Here is a 20,007-nt window from a genome sequence, read left to right on the forward strand (position 1 = left end):
TTCATGACTGTCGCCTAAGGGAGCACAGATGGATTTGGGGAAAAGCCCTTTCTCCCACACTTTGGCTACTGAAGTACCACTGTAGGTGAGTAATATAGGAACAGTAGAAGGCACTCTTTAGGATACAAGTGTTTAAAATGTGGGCAACTTCACTCACAGACAAGTTTTAAATGTATTTTTAACTCTTGCTTTAAAAAGATATCCGGTAGGGCTTCCCTGGTGGCGCAGTGGTTGAGAGTCTGCCTGCCGATGCAGGGGACACGGGTTCGTGCCCTGGTCCGGGAAGATCCCACATGCCGCGGAGCGGCTGGGCCCGTGAGCCACGGCCGCTGAGCCTGCGCGTCTGGAGCCTGTGCTCCACAACGGGAGAGGCCACAACAGTGAGAGGCCCACGTATCGCAAAAAAAAAAAAAAAAAAAAAAAGATATCCGGTAATATGAATTACGACTGGTTTTATGCTGTTAAAAATAAGAAGGGTCAACAAAAATTAATATAAAAAGAAATAAAAATTTAACAAAAACATAAAACACACACAAAAAACCCCAAAAACAAACAAACAAAAAAATAAGGGTCATTATCATAATGTGTAATGTACATGAAGTTTAATTCACTGTACTATTCCATTATCTTACCAGATCCTCTGATGTTCTCAATGGTGTGGTGTCAGGTGGCTGCCTCTTAGATAATCTCCAGATGTACTGTGATGTGAGCTTGAAAAAGAGTTCCTGAAGTACCACATCTGGGAGACACGCTACCAGCTGAGCTTCCCAAAAGTCTACTAAGAGCTGAGGAATCGTATCTTCATCTTTACCACAGAGCACCTTGAGAACAGTGAAACAAGCCCCCATAGCTCAGATAAATATAGTACTGATCAAGTTACAGCTGGTCTGAATAGCACTCCATCATGTGGGCCATGTATTCAATAATTTATCTCTAGCATTAGTGCCGTGGCAAAAGCGAATTTAGACATTTTAACAGACTCCAGGTTGCATGAACATAATTTTTCTAGATACATTTTTTAATCTGTACTTTTATAAGTGGTTATGTGTAAGTCTCATTTTTCAATAAACAAATGAAAAATCACTTCTCTTATTCTGCTCCCCGTCCCCCCCACCAACTTCATCAGGCCATCCAGAACAATTGCATTTTCAAAGTGACAAACCTTAAAGAAGGAATCTGCTTCTTCAATTCCAATTTTGTTGTTCTTCTGTAAGCCAAGGACTGAAGCCACAAGCAATCCAGGCTGAGTCTCCTTCAAGTGAACTGCAAATTCAGTTGGAACAATCTGTCCTTTCCTCTGTTGAATCAATAGCCGAGGTTCCAGAATGAAGCCACATACCAACTTCATCTTCAGATAAAAAAAAATTTAGGAACAGAATAAACATTGCATTCATCTTGGAAATACACGCTAGTGAATTCAAGAATCAATGATAAGCCATTAATAATTTATTGTAATCTTCATTTTTTCTTTACAAAGACAAGTTCTAAGGACATCATTGGTAACTGTCTTTGTAGAAGTTATTACTTAATTAAGCATCAAGATGTCCTATTTTGTAGACAGCTTTAAATTGAGGTCTATATAGGATTTTTCAAAATTATGAAAAGAAAATTCATCTTTCTAGAATTCTACTCTTCAAAGTAGAGGACATCTTAGTGCTAACCTGAGACATAATAAGTGCTCAATTAATGTCACTTCTTAATTTCTTTCTCTACTGATTAACTTTTTTGGCTTATGTCCCTAAATGGCCTCTTTTCCAATGGGAAGCTACCTTTTCTTTGATACACCATTCAAATGCCTAATCTCCCACACAGTCATTTGTGATCTTCCCAAATGCAGGCTATTTCTGCAACTACTGCACTCCTAAGACTCAAGGTTAATAACCTACTTGCTGTACTTGAATATACATCACTGTTCTGTTTTCAGGGACAAACCACACCACCCCCTCGTGCCAGGTCAGACTGTCAGCTCAGGGCAGAGCCTGTATACTCTTCACTGCCAAGCACTGTGTTCTGAACATACCTGACACTAAGTTGAAAAGTCTTTGGATACCCATTGCTGCCATTTATCTTTCATTTTTCTTTTTCGTTGGACAAATCCAAAGCCCAAGCACTCCCACTTTGGGCCACTTCCTTTTTAATACTAAGTCTATCTTCCTTTACAACTAAGAAAAAAATGAGCTACACAGAAGCCAGAAAAAAACTAAACACCTCAGGACCACTGAGTCCTATTTTAGCTTGCTGTTAATTCCAGGCAGGGCACCGTACCTCTGAATGGCTTTTCATTTCATTTCTGTGCATGTCAAGATCTCTCATTTTCAAAGCCATTGCTGCCTTGGTCAATGTCACTAAGACTGATGAAAATCCAGAAGTATCCAGCTTCCTTAAATAGCTTATGGCAGTTAAAGGATCAATATTCTTCATAGAAGGACTACAGAGAATATGGGGCAGTTGCTTCGGCTCAGCGACATAAAACATCTGAACCACTTTTGCTGCCAATTCCTTTGGTGAGCGTAAACAAGAAATAAGAGGTCAGTCAGCTGATAGAAAGCAACAAAATCAGCAAAAAAAAAAAAAAAAAGATAAAAAGCCAAGATACAAACATTCCAATTAAGATAAAATTACAGTACTATGCTTCGATTTAAAAAGAGAGTTTGATGGTGATAGCGTGGGAGAGCTGAGATGACCTAAAGTGATCTCTTTGCTGAGTTATAATGAAGAAAAAGCAGGGAAAGTGTATACCAAGTTGTGGCCAGCATTTCTAATTTTAACAAGAGTTCAGAAGAAGAAAACAAATATTGGATTAAATTATACTCAAAAGTCCATTATAGAAAATTACTGTTTAATACAAAATTTACTTATATTTAATGTACAAAATATACTTAATATTTATAAGAGAAAATTTCATTTCTCTTAAAACCTTAAAACACTTGGTATCACAATACCCAACTTTGCATACTGGCATTCAACTCTTTAAAAATACATGAGGAGCTAAAAATGATCCTTGATAATGTCTGAAGGTTGCTGGGCCAGGATTTCACAAGGGAAACTTTGGACACCTGGAGAGTGGGGCAACTAGGGTTGTGAAAAGGGCTGCAGATGAGAAGAAGGCAGGCAAAGCCCAGGTTCTATGTCATTCTTCTAAAGACATGCCACTGTCACATTGGGCAGGTCACTCAACCACAGTGGACCACAGCCCCCCGTCTATGTAATGAGAAAGTATGAGAAGATGATTATAAGTTCTCTTCCAAGCTGTAATTCTGAGTATTATTAATGAAGAAAAGGGCACACTAATTACCTTTTTTAGGAAAAAAAAGACTATAATACCAATGAAAAATACTTGGAACTTGATTTCTCAACAGAATTACATAAAATAAATTGCTAAGATGAAAAATTAAAAATATTAGATATAACTAAATAGAAAACTGTATTCACTTCACTTAATTCTTCATCCAGGTTTTCATAAAGTGAATGATTAATGTAAAAGATTAATCCCCTTTCGTATTTCTGCGTTCCATCCTCTAATGCCCAGTCCACTCGGGCCAAAACTTCAGCCATAGACAAACCAGACATCTTATAGTATGGCAAGGCGAGGTGGGAATACTGGGTGTCAAGCCTAAAGGGAAGGAAGTAAAAAAAAAAAAAAAAAACAAAAAACTTCAGATTTGTCATGTTTAAGTTTGGATGTCTAGCACATTTAATAATAAAACAGACATGATTTCCGGAAGACATAAATCTCAAAATACTTTTCTACGGCCATTAGGAGTTGGAACAAACTCCTGAGTTTTGTTCTGCAAAGTCATTCTAATTAATGTAGCTTCTTTTTGCTTGCTCATAAGAAAAACAAAAACAATTCGTTAAGTGAATTTTAATATTCATAATGTGGCTCTAAAATAATGGTGTTTATAAGTAGGAAAAGTCTTTTATCAATTTATAATGACTCCCATGGGTCAAGTAAGCCTTGGAAACAATTATATATGAAAAAAATTATAAAGATCATTCTCATCTGGACAATGGCTACAGGATTTGTTCATTTTGTGAAAATTATTGTGACTTGTACACTTATTACTTGTGTACTCTTCTACGTGTATAACTCCATTAAAATTTTTTTTTAAGTTTCCTCAAAAAGCTGAAATATTGAGCAATGGTTACCATTAAATCTATTAACATAAAAAAAAAGATCATTCTCAAAAAGAGAAATCACTATTGATCCTAGTGTCCTTTTCTGACATCATAAAAGCACTGACTACTAAGATTAAAATCACAGAGTGTCCAACTTGTATCTCTCCCTTAAAGCTCATAGTAATATGGTTGTCTCAGGGATGTTCACTGGTCATGCCCCACCCCCGCCCAAAGGTCTGAAAAGAAACTTCAAATTCCTAAATTAACTGATGGGAGACTCATGAACTGCTCATCCAATAAACTGTAAGTCCTTGAAGGCAGGCAACAGGTCGTGCTCATCTCTCTAAGCTTAGCCCAGTACCTGACCCACAGGATGTGCTAAACAAATGCTGTGGCATAAATGAATAACTAAACCACCTCCCCTCATGCGTCCTCCCATTTGTCAGGTAACTGCCAGAGGTGGAAAAGTTAGTAAGCACACCTGAAGCTCAGGATGGCTCCTCTGACAAGTTTCCAAGTAGCATCACCAACCTGCTGTAGCAGTCTCCAAGGTGCCCACAGCTTTCTTTAAATGCTTCTAAAAGCTCGGCTTTTTCTCCAGGTTCCAGCTGACCGGCATCCATCAGGGCAGCTCTCACTAACAGGTGAGCCTCGCTGAGAAGGTGGATGCAGCTCTGCGTTTTTGCAGTCTTGTAGGTGTTACTGTAGTCTACCTAACACAAAAAAGGCAAGCAGCTAATGTTGCTTTAGACATCTCCCCAAAGTTTCCCAGTTCTTAAGAATATCTACCCAGTTGGTTACTAAAGTCAATATCTGAACACATTAAATCCTAAAAAATAAAAAGTGGTTATTTGTCATTCTGATAAGGCCTAGCTAAAGTGGTTTTCTTTTCCCCCACGATCTATGAGCCAGTTTAACACACACATGATTGTAACTATTCTCTTGTTAAACAGTGCTAATCATTAGAGAAGGTACAATTAATACTGTAATGCTAATAATACTGTTAACTTAGCAATAATTTGATCACAATTTGATAAGGCTAATGAACATATCTGAAAACCTTAACTTTATTTTTAAGTTCTATGAAATAAAATTAAAAAAAAGATTATCACTAGCTAATCTGAGTCAATCAGTATTTTTAGACTCCAGTAGGCAAATCACCTAGATGACGTCTAAGACTTTCAATTAAGCAAGACTGAAAACACAGAACAAAGCTGATAAAATTATCAGCATTAAAATGCCAGGGCCAAATCAGGCAAAACCTTCACCCGATGACCAAAATTAACATTACTAGTGAAGGGCAAATGAATATTCTGCACCTCCCAGTGTGATACTCTGAGAAAGATACGTCACCTACACAATGTTCTGGCCAAGAAGAAGAATATACAACCTGAATCTAATCATGAGAAATGATATGAAATGAGAAATGAAATGAAATGAAAAAATAAATTTTTAAAAGGTGGCAGGGGGAGAAATATTTTTCAAAACTGTTATAAAACAAAGAGTGGAATCTAAAAATACAACAAGCTAGTGAATAAAACAAAAAAGACACAGACTCACAGATACAGAGAACAAACTAGTGGTTACCAGTGAAGATAAGAGAGGGAGATTAAGAGGTACACACTACTACGTATAAAATAAATAAGCTACGAGGATATATTGTACAACACAGGGAATATAGCCAATATTTTATAATAACTACAAATGGATTATAACCTTTCAAAACTGTGAATCACTATGTTTATACCTGTAACTTATAATATTGTACGTCAACAAAAAAAAACAAAAAAAATTTTTTTAAATAAAACAAAGAAAGGCTGTGAACATATTCTGGATTAAAGGAGCTAAAGAGACGTGACAGTTAAATACATTACTTGATGGATCCTGGACCTGGGGCAGGAGGTGCTGGGGGCTTCTACTAGGCCATTATTGAGTCAATTGACAAAACTGGAATATGAACCATAGACTAAAGTATTGCGTCATTGTTAAATTTTCTGAAGCGTGTGTGTGTGTCCTGTGGTTATATAAGCAAATATCTCAATTCTTAGGAAACATGCACTGAAATATTTAGGAGCCTTAGGCTATGACGTATGCAATATACCTTCCAATGGATCAGGAGAAAATAGACATGCGTGCTTGCGCATTTGTACAAGAGTGCAAAAAAGAAGAAAAGAGAGGGAGAAACAAAGGGAGTATAATGTTGGCTATGGGCAAATCTGTGTGGGGAATACACAGGTTTTACTTGTACTATTCTTATTCTTGCAACTTTTCTGTAGGTTTGAAATTATTTCAAAATAAAGAGTTGATAAAAATTGTCAGGGATGAGTAGGCAGTTGTCACTCTTAGAAGAGGAAGAAGGATGCCTATGGGACAATGCTACAAGTGCTGCAGTGCCCTGGGACTATCTGCTGATATTTCAAAGAAGTGTGAGACAGGCACATATGATCTAAGATTTCTTTCGGCTCCATTTCATGGTTCTCTTTGCTAGGGTTCAAAATAAAGGTCAAAGGCTACTTATGTTTAGACTGGCTAATCAATTCTCATAGGAGAGTGGGTATGAACAAGGGAATCTTATTTTAGGGAAGGGAATTTCTCCTGGCTCCTCAAATACCAGGAGCTGTGAAAACAAGAAGGTGAAGATAATACACTGCACTGTCAGACAGAGCCTGGAAGCTGGCTGGCTGTGGCATTCTGCATGTACGATAATTAGAATCAATTTCTAGTCACCAATTAGACTCTAAAAATTTCTACCAGTAAGAATTAGAAGTCTGAAAGGAATACCATTTCTTTGTACAGTTGCACTGGTGAGATCGTATTCACAATATACAAATTCCACCCAGCCTCAGCTACAGGAGGTGTTTTGAGATTAACACTGGTACCTTTTCTAGAACTAAAAGCAAAACAAAGGACAAGAATTATAAGACATATTATTAATAAACGGGAATTTTAAATGGTAAATATTAGATACCTAAAATATTGCAATTATGATATCATTTTCATTTAGTATTTGTTGATTAACTACACAGTCAATTTTTAGAGAACATTAGTGCACAATGCTACGTAGGCCAAACAGCACTTAACATACTGCACTCTCACGGACTGATAAACCAAGCACTTGCAATTCATTCCACAAGTATTGTTAAATAGGCAATAAGTTCACAGAACAGGCAAGAGTCCTCAAAAGGAAGAAAGGCTTGGATATGGCCTTCGTGAAGCCAAGGGCTGCTGGGAAAATGCAAAAGACAGAACTGAACGTCTGCTGGAGGCACTACCTTATCTCTTGCTTTCACTACATGATGCATTTTCTGTAGTATACAATCTTTTAAAAATGCAGACCCTAGACCAAATGCATTTTCAAATAAATCAGAATTTTTTGAAAAATCATTTAAAAATATATACTACTTTTAAGATGTCAAATGTGTGAGATTACAAGCTATTTTTCCGCTCGCCAGAAAGCTTTTAGGATCAGTCAGTCTCAGACCACTTTGTGCACACTCTAAGTGAGCAGTTACCCAAGGGAACCTGGTTATTCCTGCCGGTGGAACAAAGCACAGGCACAAATAATTCAGAAAAGCTTAAACTTATGTTGAAAATGGAAAACAATGTTAGACTTGAAATACAATCTGTGTTCCTCCCCTGCAAACAGATTTCTTTCCTACTTAATTTTCCATAGAGGACTGTTCAAATTAGACTGCATTCCCTACCACTAAGTTCACAGTATAGAAAACATCGAATAGAAGCATTAACCTCTCTGGAATTAAGCATTCTATTCCAAACAATGTGAAAGCAAAAAACCGAAGTGTCAACCTGAGATTAGAATAATAATGCACTTTTACTCTAAAGTAGATTAACACATAATCTATACATCATGAATGTGCTTTAAGGTAAGAAATGCATTGTTAATTTCTTTTTCATTGAAATACCAGAAAATAATCTTTGGATAAAAATGTAGCCACTTAAAGGCCAAAGAAGAAAAATAATAAAGAGCCTTGTCACTTGGATCAGCATAAGAGGCTCTGTCTTACTTGTTAATTACACAAAAAAGGCATGCCCTTTAACTTCTTATCTAAAACACCACAGATATTTACTGAACTAATTTTATACTTCACCTTCTTCTAAAAGTTCAAGGTCAATTATAAAGGATATTATAGAGATCATCAGAAACTTCTTTTCTTACTCTGGAATAAGAACACCTAGAAAAGCTATCTGATCATTTAAAGCTTTCATTTAAAAAAATATCAACAAAGATGTATGCAAAATATAGCAGTAACAATTCATTGCAGAAACTTTCGCAGGAATGTCTGGGGGTGAGGGGATGCTTACAGAAGCCTCTTGGGTGACTCTCTTCTCTCAGGAATTGTTTCAGGGTCTGCCTTGGTCAGAAGTATAATGTGGTTTTTAAAGTGACAGATGGCTTTCAAGCCTATGAAAAGCTGTATTCTTAAAGCACAGACATCCATACTGACAGGTGGGCAAGCCTAATAAGGAAAAAAAATCGGAAATTTAGCTAAGGAATAAAGTGCATGAATTTTAATCTTCAAAAATCAATGTATTTGATACAATGTCTCCTTCCCCCTCACTCTCCTCCCAAATAATTCAAATTCCTATTCTTATCAGAGTAAGAGGTTATCCTATCTAAACTATTTAACCAACTATCTCATCCATGTGTCTGCCAAAGGGCTACTTAGTATCTGTTGACTTTGATTTAAGGAATGCAGAGAGTGGGTTACACCTGAGGCCCCTCAAAGCTGCGGGAACTCTCTGCCTTACAGAGACCCTCCAGGAGCCCAGCCCTGGGCTGATTACCTGCCACCCAGGAAATTCCCCACTAACAGTGGGCTGGCTCAGGGTACGTTCAAGTGGCCTCTTTAGACAAAACGAGACACTATAAAAGGACATTGTACTTCAGGTAGAGTACATAAAATGGTTTCTTAGTGGTTGCGTGTGTACGAAAGAAACACTCTCATGTTCCGATGGCTTCTGTTAGCTCTGTAGATGTGAACACTGCCTGGAACAGCCAACAGGCTGGGGTGTGTCAGGCAAACTGGAGGAAATCCTGGACCAGGAGCCAGCCTCCTGTCCTTATAAGGGATCATTCACTCAAGTAGAATGGATACGGAATATAATGGAAGAGCTCTTTCTGCGACTCACAAAATGATGCTGCCAGGCCTCCCCCTCTCCTCCATTAATGCTGTTTTGATTCTGAGGTCATCTTCATTGTCCCTTTTGTACAAAGCACATGGGGGAAAACCTCCATCTATTTTGACATTCCTAAGAATAGTTAAGTTGGCCTTGGCGATGCTGAGCCAGCATCTCAGAGGAAAGGGAAATGAAGATCGCGTGTACTTTGGTCCCGACTCTGAGGTTGTGAAACCTTTCCCAGACACCGCAGCTCCCAAAGCCTGAGTCAGCAAGGGAGCAAAATGATGGTGTGCTCATTCAGGGGCATCTAGGATTTCAGAATGGTGGAATCGCAGGGAAGGGGGAGCCGGGAGGTGTGATCACTGTCCTTCCCTCTGCCACCTTCAGGAGGACTGGCCTCAGGGGCAGCGTTCCCCACCAGCTGCCCATCTCTCCTCTTTTCTACCTTCCTTTCTTCTGTGTTCCTTCCCTCTGGTTTTATGAGACTCTGAGAAGGCCTAGAACTGAGATTTATTTCCAAATGCAGATTGATCCTACCTCAATCTGTTATGTACCCCTCACTCCACCATCACTACCTACACAAGCCTATGTCTCTCTGAGGCTTAAAACAAAAAACAAGGGGCTTCCCTGGTGGCGCAGTGGTTGAGAGTCCACCTGCCGATGCAGGGGACACAGGTTCGTGCCCCGGTCCGGGAGGATCCCACATGCCGCGGAGCGGCTGGGCCCGTGAGCCATGGCCGCTGAGCCTGCGCGTCTGGAGCCTGTGCTCCGCAACGGGAAAGGCCACAACAGTGAGAGGCCCGCGTACGGCAAAAAAGAAAAAAAAAAAAAAATCTCCTGAAAAGGCTATGTGTATATCTTAAACACAGACAGAAAGGCATGGGAAAGCTATGATTCTTATTTCCCAAGAGGCTGAGGGTAGGCAGTAAGCCTGGTCAGCAGCAGAAAGTGATAGGCAGCCCATAGCCAAAAAGAACTCAGACACGATTTCCAGAAAACGCCAGTGCATTTCACAATTTGGGTGACAGTGATAATGGAAGAGTGCCTCGGACACATTAAGTACTACACACCATCATCACTGAACATTCATTTTTCCAGAAAAAGGCGTTCCAGGTGCCAGATGGACATTAACGTGTGACATAGAGGCCATCATAACTTGGGGGTTCCCTACAGCACGGATATGCACAACAAACACCCATTCAAATAGCTTATGCTCCGGGGGTAAAACTGCACATGAGGAGTATGATGCAAATGATCAGCGTATTTCTGAGAACAGAAAATTCAAGGTCAGAAAACAGAGAATTTCATCATAACACTGCCTCTGTTTATTTGGCGGTCAAGAGCTTTTCAGAGACTAAGCATATTACTACTCACTAAAAACGAGGTTATTGATCTAGAATGTCCATTTACACTAGATCAAAACTACAGAACTACAGGAAAGTTGTTGAAGGCTTTGTAAAACGATTAAAGAATTAAAGGCATATCTGATAACAGTATAAATAAATCATCCGAATGCACTGTACTCACTTTTGTGCTCTTGAATATACTGATTTCTGTACTGTTTTGTCCACAGCTCTATACAATGGCCACCAATACTTCTATTAAATGAATAAAATTGTAGTACACCATAGCTGTGAAGTGCTCTCTCTGAAGTTACACTATATATATATTCTTTACCAAATTTTTAAAACTATGCATTCTATCTAAATTCTGAGTAAAATGCTTTCAAAGTAATCTTAAAAATTACCATCTACACCACGAATCACAAAATGCTTATCATTTTACATTCCAACATTCTAATTGAAAAAAACAAGACTTTAATGTTTGCCAGGCTTAGACACGAAGAGCAAAGTTGCAAGCACTCATACTGTGATCTTTAGGTTGCACCGTCATAAGCCAGCTCTAACCTTCAGGGTGGTGTCCACATACGGGTCCTCCTCCCGAGCGGCCGCCGCACTGCACCGCACTGTGTAACACTGCAGGTTGTTACTGAGGAAGAGGAGAGATGCCACTGAACAAACTGGAGGCCAGGAACCAATGTGCCCACCGTTGGGAGGATTTCACAGGAGCACAGAGCAATGGCAGGGGTCGGGGAAGACCCAAGTATGTGTCAATGCTGACAAGTTAGGCTACTTCTTAACAAGGAGAGTACCTCAGAAACCCTATGGAGTGCTTTTTAAATACATGACTGGTCCCCACTCACTCCTACCCAAATCATAATCTCTAGGGGCTGAATTAAGACACGTATATTTCTACAAAGCTCCTTGTGTGACGTACACTCCTAGTTAAGAACCATGGATCTGGGTCAATACCCTCATCTTATAGACAAAATGATGCCCCTGGGATCTGCCCAAAGTACAGAGAGGTGACTATTAAAGCCAAGGTTAGAACCCAAGTTTACTGATTATTATCTCGGGATGAAATGGAGCCTGGATTATGCTGCGCAACACACTTAGATGATGCAAACCCAATCCAATGGTAGAGAAAATCAGAGACTGTCTGAAGGAACCTTCAGGATTACCTAGTCCAGCAGCTTGTTTTTAAAGATTAGGGCCTGCAACGTACATGATTGGTCCAAGTCCTCTCTGGAGAATGGAGTTAAATTAGACCCCAGGTCTCCTCACTCTTCACACTCCTCTAGCTCTTTCCACAACCCCAGGCTATGTCTGCACAGCAAAGCAACCCGGAGACCCCACAGTAAGTGCTTGGAGACTTACAAGTCAACCCTCCAACACTGACATTGAAAACCATCAATGTTTAACTTAGAAATTGATACAAAACCCATCTTGTCGTGGGTTCCCAGGAATGATTTTTAAAAACAAATCAGAGGGCTTCCCGGGTGGCGCAGTGGTTAAGAATCAGCCTGCCAATGCAGGGGACACGGGTTCAAGCCCTGGTCCGGGAAGATCCCACATGCAACTAAGCCCGTGCACCACAACTACTGAGCCTACGAGCCACAACTACTGAAGGCCGTGCGCCTAGAGCCTGTGCTCCGCAACAAGAGAAGCCACGGCAATCAGAAGCCCGTGCACTGCAACGAAGAGTAGCCCCTGCTCGCCACAACTAGAGAAAGCCCGTGCGCAGCAACAAAGACCCAGCGTAGCCAAAATAAATAAATAAATAAAATTTTTTAAAAAATCAGAAAGTGAGAGAAGTAAAAATGAACTCTATTGAAATAAAGAAATGAAGGACTAAAGCAAATCTAACAATAACCTTAAAATAGAAGAAATACTTCTTTAACAAGAGAATCATTCTGACATTTTCACAGCTGCGAGACTTGGCACGATGTAGAGGCATCAGTCAGGACTCTCCATCTGTTTGCTGGGGCTTCCACTTTGGTCTCAGCCCACTGTCAACTGTGTCCATGTCCAGAGAGCTCTAGGATGTGACCTCTGGAGTCATGACAATAGCTGGGACGGTAGCACCACCGCTTAGAAATCTGGGGTAGAGGGTGCCCTCACGAAGGAAACTAAACAGAAGGGACTTTGAGATACTGGGAACCAAAAGAAGTACCTGCAGTGGGGCCAGGATGACAGGTCAGAGTAGCTATGACCACAAAGATGACCTTTAGGTTCTAGAGAGAAAAAGGCTGCATCCTCCAACTCACCTCCAGCAACATTAATCCAGCTATTAGCGATCGCTGGAATACTAAGCAGCAGTATAAGAGAAGAACAAAGTGAACTGAAGTGTGCTGGCCTGGAAAGACGTCCAGGATACGCTGCTAAGCGGAGCAGCACGTTGCTCAAAAGTGGACATCGTACGATCCACTTCTGTAAAAATCAAACCATAGTTGTTCAGGTATTCTTTTAAAAAAAAAAAAAGTTGGATGAATATAGACCAAGTGTTGACAAGGTTGACTCTGAGAAGGCAGATTATGGGAGGCCTTCCGATTCACGTATGTCTACGAGGATAACATTTTATTACATGATTTTATATTGTTCTTAGAGTCTTTTAAAAAATATTTTATTGCTTTTTTTTGAGGGTATATAAACATATCGCTATTCAAGAAACTTTTCAAGACAAACTTATGGATCAAGATATTTCTAAAATACTATCTATTGGGTAAAATAAAAAATACGTAAAAATTAGTTCAACAATATAGGATTTTAAATATAGGGGTGGGGAATCTTTATTAAGAATCTGAATTTACATATAACAACTGCTATTCTAATGTCTAATGCTTCCATAGTCAGGTTAATGATGTCAGCGTATCTTTTGGTGCTAATATTAAGAAAAGCTTCAATAATTTCCCACCTGGAAGCAGGCAAAACCCACAGATTTTAAGTCTCTTCAAGCCCTCACTGTACTGTTTTCGGGACTCTACATTCCAAACTAGTTCATGACATACTTTGGGTGGAGGGGCATTTAGAGGGTCCACTCACTAAATTCTCAGTATCCTGTACATTTATACAATCAGATGGATAAAAGATAGTCTGTTGTATAAATATTTTGGGGCAGAAATAAATATTGTCTTCCTTCTTTCTCCCTCTAATTTGTCCTTGGTTTCTGAGAAGCTATAGTTTTCTGGATTCTTCGGTATCTTTATAGACCCTTCTCTTTTTCCCCTCGCTTTCTAAACATGACTTTCACCAGTTTAGTTCTCCAACTACTTTTCTCTGTCTACACATTCTTGGGGTCATGATCACTACTTTGATAATGAGCTCTTTTTTGTTGGTAATAAAAATATCTAACCTTTCCTCTTTTCCCTAATCTTCAGTCCTATGTGTCCAAAAACCTATCAACATTTCCTCTTGGTATTCCCTAAGCACCTCAAACTCCAATGTCTAAACCAAACTTTTCTTTCACCCCATGCCACAGCAGCCTCCATTCTTTCATAAAAGCAGGCTCAAAACTGGTGGGTTTTCTCATGTCTTCGCCATTCCCAGTATCCCACTAGACATCAAGTCTTGTAATTCTCTCCCATCCATGCTTCCTTCTCTTCTCACTGCTACTGCCCTGCCCAAATGCAACCCCTCATTATCCTTACTGAACCATCCCAATAGCTCATTATCTATGTTCAAACCATCCTCCACAGTGGCCACCACTCATTTTCCTAAAGCAATGCTCTATTCACATCCCTTTCTTTGGTCAAAATCTCAAAATATTCCTTAATTTCCAAAGCCCTGAGTTCTCTCTCAAGCACTGTTTTCCCCATTTCTCTATGTTTCAGCTCCTTTACATTTAAAGGACATAACTACACAACACTTTGGAAATTAAAAAGACTAGCTACCTCCACACTGTTCGTTTAAGGAACACACAATAGCATTTCTCCCTACACCACCAGGGAGTGAAAAGGCAGGGGAGTACCCCCGCTAGGAGTGGGTGTCAGAATCTCCAGGTGGGTCCTGTGCTGTGTGAAAATACACTCCAGCACCTGCTGGAGATTCTGATATTACCACTCAGCTGAAAACAAAACAAAACAAAACAAAAATCACTGTCCTATGCAATTAATTATTGGACACTCCTGCAAACCTGGACATAGCTTTGTTTATAGCTTTCCCTCTATCTAGAATGTCTTTCTCTTCCAATCTCTATGTGTCAAATTCTAACTAGCTTCCGGGCTTCACTTCAAACGCAAAAACCTTACCCGTGTGACTCAGCCAGAAGTAATTTCCCTCCTCCCACAGCCTACGCCCCTTTCACGAAGTCTTAAGACATTTTTCACTAATCTCCTAGTGTTTGCGTCCCTGGTCTCTGGCCCTCTCTTATGTTGTTGCTTCAGAAAGCAGATGGTGTGCCTTATTCACAGGTGGTTGGCCAGAGGGCTTAATGCAGTGCCTTGACTATAATCTAAACTGAAAAAAACAGGAAATAAAACCATAAGCATCACTTACTGCTGAGATAAAAGGAAATGACATGAAAGCCCTGCTCAGGAGCCCAGTTTACATGCCAGATTACTAGGGTAAGGCAACTCAGAAGACATCCACCACCAGTTAGCCACATGACCGTGACCACCCCCAACCTCTGGATTCTTTCCCCATCTACACTACTCAGAGGGTAGAATCAGGCAGTCTTTCTGGCCTCTTGACAGTCCTACACCATTATCAATTAACTCAACTCATACGGAAAAGATAGGACAGCAGTGAAAAAAAATTAGGAAATCTAAAACAAAGTCTAAAGAGATGCCCTGACTGGCCCCACTGACCTTTCATTAGAATTCCCTATGAAAATCTTCCCTCATGAAGAACCTTATACTTCCTTAGAAAGATCCCCATCCAGGCTAAGAAAATAAAACAAAGGCAAAACCGGAATCTACATCTCTGACATTGAAAAGGCAGGTACGGGCCATTAAGAAAAGAACAAAAAACCCACAGATGTATATCATTGATGTACAGTGCCATACGACGGTGCACATAATTCTCATTTAAGGATTTAGAAAGCACCTCAAGAATTTACAGAGAAATAAGTGACTCAGAAGCCAGCAAGTGACTGGAACATACCTCGTGATGACATGCAAAAACTGTGGTGTGAGCACCGCCTGCTGAGACTTCTCAGGATACTGGTAGACTGACATTAATTCAACAGATTTGACAACCATGTACAGATAGCCCACATGAGGTAATGAGAAAAAACAAAAGAGGCTCAGCAACTCTTTCTCCTGAGATGAATGTTTTCTCTCAGAAGTAAGAGACCCTGCATGAAGAAAACAAACAAAAAAACAAACCAACCATGAAACCAGTAAATAAAGGGAACCAATATTTTGACTTTTCTATGCAAAAAAGTCTATAAATGGAGAACCAAAGAGTTGCTTAGGGGAAGTTGCTCTTTATATAAGAATGCCAGTGAAAAAAGAAAAAGGAGGGCTTCCCTGGTGGTGCAGTGGTTGAGAGTCCGCCTGCCGATGCAGGGGACATGGGTTCGTGTCCCGGTCCGGGACGATCCCACATGCCGCGGAGCGGCTGGGCCCGTGAGCCACGGCCGCTGGGCCTGCGCGTCCGGAGCCTGTGCTCCGCAACGGGAGAGGCCACAACAGTGAGAGGTCCGTGTACCGCAAAAAAAAAAAAAAAGAAAGAAAGAAAAAGGAGTGATATAATATCACCATTTGAAACCCCTAAGAAATTAACAGATCTAGGTGATCACCATCAATGGTTGTCAACCATTGATTAACCAATGGTTGTTAACAAAAAGAGCCAACCTAATACTATGTACCTTCCAAGAGAACTCAACACTACTTGTGTTACCAAAAAAAAAATCATGATCATCACCATCACCTGATCAAGCCTGTCTAGAACAGCACAGTCAATAGAACTATAATGTGAGTTACATATGTAATTTGAAGTTTTCTAGTAATCACTTTTTAAAAAATAAAAAGCAGGCCAAATTTTAAAAATTTATTGCATTAATCCAACACATCCAAAATATTATCATTCTAATAAGCAATCAATAAAAAATTGAGATATTTTACATTTTTGTTGTACTAAGTCTTTAAGACCTAGTGTTAATTTTACATTTACAGCATATCTTAATTTAGACTAGTCACATTTCAAAGTGCTCAATTGCAACATGTGACTAATGGCTACCGTACTGAACAATGCAGTTTTAGATCAGAGGGAAATACAGGGGATACAGGAACATGTTAAATGACACCGTGGGGAGTCAATCAGCAAAATCCAGATTGTGGGAAATTCTGCAGTAATAGTGCAGTTTCTTGCTAACTAAATTGCAAAGAAAAAAAAAGAGAGGGGAAGGCAGAGCCTACATACTAAAAGAGACGTAGAAGACATCAGAACCAATTGCAACGTATGAACCTTACTTGAAATCTGATTCAAACAAGTAAGTTGCAGAAAAAATTGTTTTAGACAATCAGGGAAATTTGAACAACTGATGGGTATTTGATGATATCAAGCCATCTTTAAAAAATGTGAAATTACATTTGGGGTTTGTTTAAATAAAAGAATCCTTTTCTTTTAGAAACACATGCTGCAATATTTAGAGATGAAAAGGTATACACTCTTGGATTTGCATAAAAATAATCTGGCATGGGGTGGGGGGTGGTTATGAGGCAACACTGTTGAAGTTGTGTGATGGGTACATAGGGGTCACTGTACTATTTTCTCTACATCTGTGTGCTTGAAATTTTTCATAATCAAAATGTTTTAAAAAAAACATATAGCTCTGATTGATACCCTTCAAGGACACCATCAATAACAGAAGAAAGTTCAATTATGGCACTTCCACAACTGGCCCAAAGCAACTGATCCAGTTTCTACTTCCTCTTCTTTCCTACACACATCTGTGCTCTAGTTAGACAGAGCTGCTTGCTAGTCTCCAAACACACATGATGGTTTTACACCTTGCCTGTGTTGGTTCCCTTTATGTAATACCTTACCAAAATGTCCAACTTCTAAAAATTTTACTCATCCAGCAGGGCCCAGCTCATACATGTACTACCCATCCCCTCATCTGTCCACTAAGTAAACATCCATCAGACACCTCAGACACCTACTACATGCCACTGTTCCAGGTTCTGGGTATACCACAGTGCACAAGACAAAGTAACTGCATTCATTCTAGTGAGGGGGAGTGGGGTGGAGAATAAACAAACTCTGCAGTATGTGGAGAGGGAACAGTTTAAATAGAGAAGTCAGAGAAGTTCTCTGTGGCGAGGTGATACGTGAGCTGTGAATTGAAGAACTGGAAGACACCAAGTAACGCAAGCTCTGAGGGAGGTTCCTTCTGAGCACTGGAAGAGTAAATAACAGGTCTTAGATAAGAGTGTGCTCGGTGTATCTGAGGAAGAGAGAAAAGTCACATGGATGGAGAATTGTAAGAGGGTGAGTGGGACAAGAAGAGCTTCGAGTCAGGGTCATGGAGGCCATGAAAAGGATTTGGGCTTTTGTTCCAGGTGCTGGGGGAAAACCCTGGATAAAGAGCTAACCCTCTAAGGTGGCTGTGTGCCCTCTGGTCTCCTGCCGCGTGTTACACCTCCCTCTCCCTTGCTTCTCTCAGTTCCGCAAGCAAAGATTCTCCCTCGGCCACAAGGCCTTCACTGCTTCCTCTGCACCAACCCTATCCCCAAATCGGCCCCTATTCACTCTGAAGATCCTCTTTCTCAGGAAGCCTTCCCTGACCCCAGGAGGAGGTCAGGATCTTTTGTTATACACTCTCGAGACAGGGTTCCTCTCTCACAGAGTGCTCAGGTCAGAGTGTAATTGTGTACTCTTTCTTGTGATCATTCCATTCATGTCTGCCTCCCCGCCGCAAGACAACAGGCTCCCTGAGTACAAGTACTCTGCCTACTTTTGCTCATTATTGGTTCCCTAGTATTCAGCACAATACCCGACATAGTAGGTACTCAGTAAATGTTTGCTAAAAGAAAGAAAAAAATAATGAAGGTTATAAACCCATTTAATCAGAAAAATATTCCTATCTTTCCCTAGGCAACTCCTAAAGATATTAAGCGGGCCAGGACTAAGTACAAAACTTAACAGTGATTCTTAATCTCGGTTGCCCATCATATTGCTGGGGAGGTTTTAAAAAATACTGATGCCCAGGCTGCATAGCTGACCAATTAAGTCAGAATCTCCAACACGTAAAGACTGGGCAACAGTATCTTGAAAAGCGTCCAAGTAAGGCCAATGTGCAGTAGGGTTGAAAACCACCGCTCTAAATGGATTTCCATTCAGTCCACATTCTCCCACCTGGCTCACAAGGCCATCATAAGCAGCTCTGGCAAATGACCCAGCTGGACCCAGATGAACCTTAGCTATAACAGGGCTTCCATTTCCCTTTTGGAACCTAGAGACCATTTCAAACAGGGAAATGGGTTCTGTCCGTCACATCCTCTCCATGGCTTCTCCTAGCAGTCACGACTTCCCTTTCTAGCACTTACTGTTATTTGCTAAGGAATCTGCCCAAGGCCACAGTAGAAGCCTCAGTAGAAGAACCTAATCTACTTCCCACACCGGTCTCCCCTCCCGTCCGAGGGCTTTTTCACCTCATTGCACTGCAGCACTGTCATACTTACCAGTTTGGTAAATGGGCAGCAGCTGAAGTGAATGCAACTTGATGTCATCCGACAAGACACAGGATGAAATATCAGGAGCAAAACGTCTGTGAGTTTAAAGAGAGAGAGAGGGGGGAGAGATCTAATTTCCATGTACTTTAAGTAGGTAAATATATATTAAATGCTGGTGAATAAAAAGCTTTCTAGTACCTATAGAGCAGGTGCTGAACGTGGAAATATTTTATTTTTTCATCAGCTAATCCTGTTGACTCCAGTGTAACAGCTATTCCAGACTGTTTGCTTTTTTCACCAAGAAGTTCCATGGGCTTTTGGCAGATAACAAAATCATCTGACTCAAGCTGCAAAGTCTCATTACTGATGTCTTCAAAAATAAAATTGAAGAAAATTATTTAATAACTCCAAGTACCCCTCCAGTGCAAATTAGATTGCACAATATCCCCCCACCAATTAAACAGACATAGGAATAATTTATGCACACACATCGCACGTATTTATAAAGCACTATGATTTTGAAAAGTCTCAGCACTTGCTCATTTATCCCTCACAACTGATGAAGTACAATGGGCTATTATCATCATCGCCATTTTACACACGAGGAAATTGAAACTCAGAGATGGTATTCCTAACCCGAGGTCATTCAGCTAGTAAACATGAGGACTGGGTCCAGAACTCCTCATCCAGCAGCAGCTGTTTCATTATTTCTCATGACAAATATATGCTGAAATACATTTACATGCTACAGAATAAGATATGGGCAGCCAGATGATAAATCCAAATCC

At 40.2% G+C, this 20,007-nt stretch overlaps 2 protein-coding genes across 16 annotated transcripts in view; one reads left to right on the forward strand and one right to left on the reverse strand.

Annotated features, from left to right (window-relative positions):
- CP (ceruloplasmin) overlaps positions 1–824 on the forward strand; it is a 66,828-nt gene extending 66,004 nt beyond the window's left edge. For both annotated transcript variants that reach the window (XR_012331319.1, XM_019934328.3), the window contains one exon: positions 636–824. The gene's annotated coding sequence lies outside the window, so the exon portion shown is untranslated. The remainder of the gene's footprint in view (positions 1–635) is intronic.
- Positions 1–20,007, reverse strand: part of HPS3 (HPS3 biogenesis of lysosomal organelles complex 2 subunit 1) — an 87,920-nt gene that overhangs the window by 53,101 nt on the left and 14,812 nt on the right. For all 14 annotated transcript variants that reach the window (XR_002176209.3, XR_012331315.1, XR_002176208.3 and 11 more), the window contains 11 exons: positions 19,418–19,589; positions 19,229–19,314; positions 15,702–15,894; positions 11,169–11,250; positions 8,443–8,597; positions 6,901–7,009; positions 4,651–4,832; positions 3,433–3,613; positions 2,266–2,499; positions 1,163–1,348; positions 633–821 (listed from right to left, as the gene is read on the reverse strand). Coding sequence is in view for 8 of the 14 variants with exons in the window: in XM_019934332.3 (XP_019789891.2) it covers positions 633–821; positions 1,163–1,348; positions 2,266–2,499; positions 3,433–3,613; positions 4,651–4,832; positions 6,901–7,009; positions 8,443–8,597; positions 11,169–11,250; positions 15,702–15,894; positions 19,229–19,314; positions 19,418–19,589 (1,769 nt within the window). In the remaining 6 variants the exon portion in view is untranslated. The remainder of the gene's footprint in view (positions 1–632; positions 822–1,162; positions 1,349–2,265; positions 2,500–3,432; positions 3,614–4,650; positions 4,833–6,900; positions 7,010–8,442; positions 8,598–11,168; positions 11,251–15,701; positions 15,895–19,228; positions 19,315–19,417; positions 19,590–20,007) is intronic.

This window comes from Tursiops truncatus, chromosome 4 (assembly GCF_011762595.2).
Source record: "Tursiops truncatus isolate mTurTru1 chromosome 4, mTurTru1.mat.Y, whole genome shotgun sequence".
Lineage (NCBI taxonomy): Eukaryota > Metazoa > Chordata > Mammalia > Artiodactyla > Delphinidae > Tursiops > Tursiops truncatus.